The 4,378-nt window shown below is 33.2% G+C and overlaps 1 protein-coding gene across 1 annotated transcript in view; it reads left to right on the top strand.

Annotated features, from left to right (window-relative positions):
- Positions 1 to 2,116, top strand: part of LOC111406681 (vacuolar fusion protein MON1 homolog) — a 13,669-nt gene extending 11,553 nt beyond the window's left edge. Inside the window, exons 12-14 of the mRNA XM_023036066.1 lie at positions 619 to 629; positions 902 to 992; positions 1,759 to 2,116. Coding sequence (XP_022891834.1) covers positions 619 to 629; positions 902 to 992; positions 1,759 to 1,854 — 198 coding nt within the window. The 3' untranslated portion in view covers positions 1,855 to 2,116. The remainder of the gene's footprint in view (positions 1 to 618; positions 630 to 901; positions 993 to 1,758) is intronic.
- The last annotated feature ends 2,262 nt before the right edge of the window (positions 2,117 to 4,378 follow it).

Raw genomic sequence — 4,378 nt, 5'->3', positions numbered from 1 at the left:
CTAGCTTTAATGATGATAAAACTGGAAAGAAAGGAAAACAGTGTAATGATCTATTCCCAATAAGTTTTGGTTGAATTTTCCATCTACGGCCACAGAACTTCTCACTGGTACACCAAATTTCTTTGTTCGAAGCTGAAGTTCATTAAAACTTAAATAACAAAAGAACTATGCAAAGACATCCGACTGTTGTAGTGTATATTGGGTTGATTCTGAAGAAAATATTTATTTCGTAGAACATTATAATTTTGTAACAAATATATTTTTAATGAATTAATGTTCGCCCAACTATTGTTGGAGTAATTTTTTATTATTATTATTATAAAATTCTGTGTGTTTACAGTCCAAACTATTTTGTTTTATCCTTTCGTGTCCATTTCTACCTCGAACTTTGATGTTCTTTTCTGCTACTTATTTTACAGATATTTATGCTGGGTTTTTTTATCTCTATATTCTTTGTATACTTTTCACTTCTTCTTTTTTTCTTTATGGTAGCTGATGTGGACTCAGAAACTGAATTTTTAATTATTTTTTATCCAATGCTGGCAAAAAAAAAAAAACTGATTTTAGAATTACCCAGTTATACTCCTTTATGGATTTAATTGTTTTAATGGTTTAAAGATTGTAGTTGTGTAAAGCTGAAATTAATTTTTCAATTTAAAAGTTGAATAATTATACATATACATTATTTTGAATTAACTTACTTTTTTGTCAATTTTTCTGGTCTATAAATAATTTAATGTATTTTAACAACCTTTCAATCCTTAACCATTTACCTTCCCTAGGTCAATGCCCTTGCCAGTTTTCAAAGTATTGGTTATAATCTCGCTTTCCTATTTCGTGTAGCTGTTTTTTTATTAAATTAATTGATTATACCCTGTTATTACTATTCATGGTTGTAAAGGTTCTTCCAATCCTTAAACATTGCAGTGCTACTCTGCTGGGTTACACAAGATTTTGAACTATATGCAGCTTTTGATCCCCTTGCTGACAAGGTATGATTATGAGAATATCTAGCTATGAACTATAGTTTATCTGAGTCTTTCATGAAATTATGCGTTTTCTTTCAAAGAATGTGTTTTAAGTCAATTGTACTAGCTAAACTTGGTTGAACACACCTTGCTGCATTTTTGTTGGTCTTGGACAAGATAATTCATTCTAATGAGATGATCTATCCCAGCTCAGGAATGGCATTTAACTTGCTTTAATCAGTAGATTATGCATTCTTTATCATTGTGCATCTTTTAATAGCTGATAGCCTGTTACTGAAACTAGGATAATATTTGAGGTTTTTGATCATCGTATTGAATTATATAAAATTTTCTGATGTGTCTTTACGTGAATCGAAGCCCTTAAACCACAGTGTTTTGTGACTGGTGTCTTAGAATCACTAATGCTCGTACTATTATCAAATAAATTAATCGAAGATTTAGGATTTTGTTGCGGAAGACAAAAGCACACGACTGCCTGTTATCTCTGGGTATGTCTTGCTTACTCATTTTTGTGCTATCTACATGTCTCTTTAAAAAGATTGATTACAGTACCTAGAGTTGATCAATCTATTTTTAATCTTTGGTTCAGTAAGGATAGGTAGCAATAAATATGATCTGAAAGATCCTCTTGAACCTTTAGAAGTATTGGACACTTCACTCGAAATTAACGTGTGAAATTATAACTTGCACAGGCAATCGCCAACTGTGTGCGTGGGATTTTAATTATGCATTTTCGTGGTTATCATGTATGGTAAATTTGATGTTGCAGGCTTTGGCAATAAAAACATGCAATCGGGTTTGTCAATGGATAAAAGACGTAGAAAATGAAATTTTCTTGTTGGGAGCAAGTCCATTTTCATGGTGATTTCCCCAATTACTATGTACATGAAATGTATTCGACGTTCTCTATTATTTATCCCTTCTGTTTTGCCTTTTACATAGAAATTATTTTTAATAGGCTCTATACGTGCTTGATTGTAGTTATACTTGTACCTTCTTACACTGCACTGTACGCGACTTGTAGCTCTCGACTTTTCTTATCATTTTATGAGCATCTTGTATCAATTTGAGGCTCTTAGAACAATTCTCCTTTGCTTTGTGTTTAACAAAATTGCAGTTTATTTGTATCGATTATTACTTATCTTGAGTAGCAGAGGCCAAATTCGTTTCTGTCGTGTCAATGTACAAGTAGAAGGTGTTAGTCGAATATGGAATATTTACATTTATGACATGCTTGATACAAAATATCAAGATATAGCACAAAGTAAAGGATTTCAGCTGCTTTCATCTTGAGCGATGTTGTCCCATTCTACCTATTAAACGTCTTTGAAGCTCTATTATGAACTTCAAAATTGGGGCAACTGAATGATTTTTTATTTTTATTTTCGAGTGGTGGTCACTTTACTTACAGATCAGTTTCTTTTGGTCATTAGACTTTAACTTATTTCAATTCAGTACTATCGTCACCTAAATGATTGTTTGACATTAAACGAGTGGTTAGTTTTGGTACTGCATTAAAAGTTCTCCAATTTTGAAAGGAGACTAGGGCTAGGAATGACAAAAAAATTCATCAAACTTGATACCCGCAGTTTTTAACTTAAACCATGCGACTGCATAGGCATAATATCTAGACGGTCGCATGGGTACTTACCAAAACTTGAAGGCCCTTGTGCGGTTGAACCAAGGGACCGCATGGCTTTGTACCATGCGGTCCTCATGGTATAAACAAGGTCATTGGCGGTAGTTTATTAACGTTTCAGAGCATTGGAAACTTGAATTTGGTGGCCTTTCATGTATAATTTGGCACCATTTCGTGTATATGGATGAGGTCTATATATTTATAGTGGAGCAATGTTCAAGCCAAGATAATATAGAAAAACACCTTGAGATTTATTCCAATTCACATAAAAGATCATATCCTGGTTCTTCTCTCATATCTATTTTGTTTATTGTGTTCTACAAGTTTTGACGAAAAATTTCTTGTGTTCTGTTATTTTCTACATCAAAGCTTATTATAATCCTTCAAACCATTTGCTGGAATATTTTTAAGCTTCTCAAAAACACTGGAGAAGGAGCAAAAAAAAGTTTGAGGATAGCGATCCTGCGTTCAAGCCTTCAAAATTGTTCTTCATAACTTTCTAATTCTTCATCTTGTTTGCTACAAATTTTATGTTATATCTTTTGTTTCTTCTCCATCACTTCCATATTTCCAACAATCTCAAACGTTAGTTTGCTGCGATGGAGAGCGAGACTACAATGTCAACCATAAAATTCATGAATCAAGATTTGGTGCGGTTGGATCGGTTCGATGACACTAACTTCACGAGGTGGCAAGACAAGTTGAAATTCCTCCTTACTGCATTGAAGATCTTCTATATTTTGGATCCAGATTTGGTATCGTTACGGGAACAGACAAATGGAGAGACTGAAGCAATCAAGATTGAAAGGCAAAAACGACAAGAAGATGAATTAATATGCCATGATCACATACTCAACGCGCTGTCGATTGTTTGTATGATTTATATACCAACACAACATCGGCAAAGGAGATTTGGAATGCATTGGAAAGTAAGTATAAAGTAGAAGAGGAAGGTACCAAGAAATTTTTGATTTCTAAATACTTTGCTTTTAAGTTTCTTGATAATATCCCCTTACTTCCCCAAGTACACAAATTACAAGTTATTGTCAACAAATTAAAGGTGGTGAAGATTGAAATTTCGGGGACCTTTCAAGTGGGGGCTATAATTGCTAAACTCCCAAGGACTTGGAAAGGATACCGGAAGAAAATAATACATAGTTTCGAAGATTATTCTTTGGAATAATTGCAAAAATATCTTCGGATTGACGAAGAATTTAGATTGCGTGATAGAGGTGAAAACTCATTGGAAGGAACTTCTAAGGCAAATGTCGTTGAAAAATCTGAACCGCTTGCAAAGTTTAACAAGAGGAAGCCTTCAAGGAACTTTAACAAGTTCAAGAAGAAGACCAAATCTTCTTCTTGAACTTGTTTAAAATAAATTTCATCCAAGAGGACAAAATTGTGGAATTTATTTTACATTATTATGTTTAAATCTTGGATAAAATTTATTACACATGAAACGAAACAATTCCGAAGGTAAAATAAATTTCATCTAAGAGGACAAAATTGTGGCCACCATAAATGAAATAAATGCAATCAAGGGAAAGGTTCCCGAGTGGTGGTATGATACTTGTGCTACTGTACATGTATCATATGATAAATCTTTATTCAAAACATATCATGAAGTGGATGGAGACTAAGAGATTCAAATGGGTAACGAAGTTCGGTCCAAAGTCATTGGAAAAGGAAATGTTGATATCATCTTCACTTTTGAGAAAAACGTTGCTCTTACAAATGTACTACATGTTCT

This window comes from Olea europaea, chromosome 12 (assembly GCF_002742605.1).
Source record: "Olea europaea var. sylvestris chromosome 12, O_europaea_v1, whole genome shotgun sequence".
NCBI lineage: Eukaryota > Viridiplantae > Streptophyta > Magnoliopsida > Lamiales > Oleaceae > Olea > Olea europaea.
The sequence above is the reverse complement of the archived record's forward strand: the minus strand, read 5'-3'. Positions and strand labels throughout refer to the sequence as shown.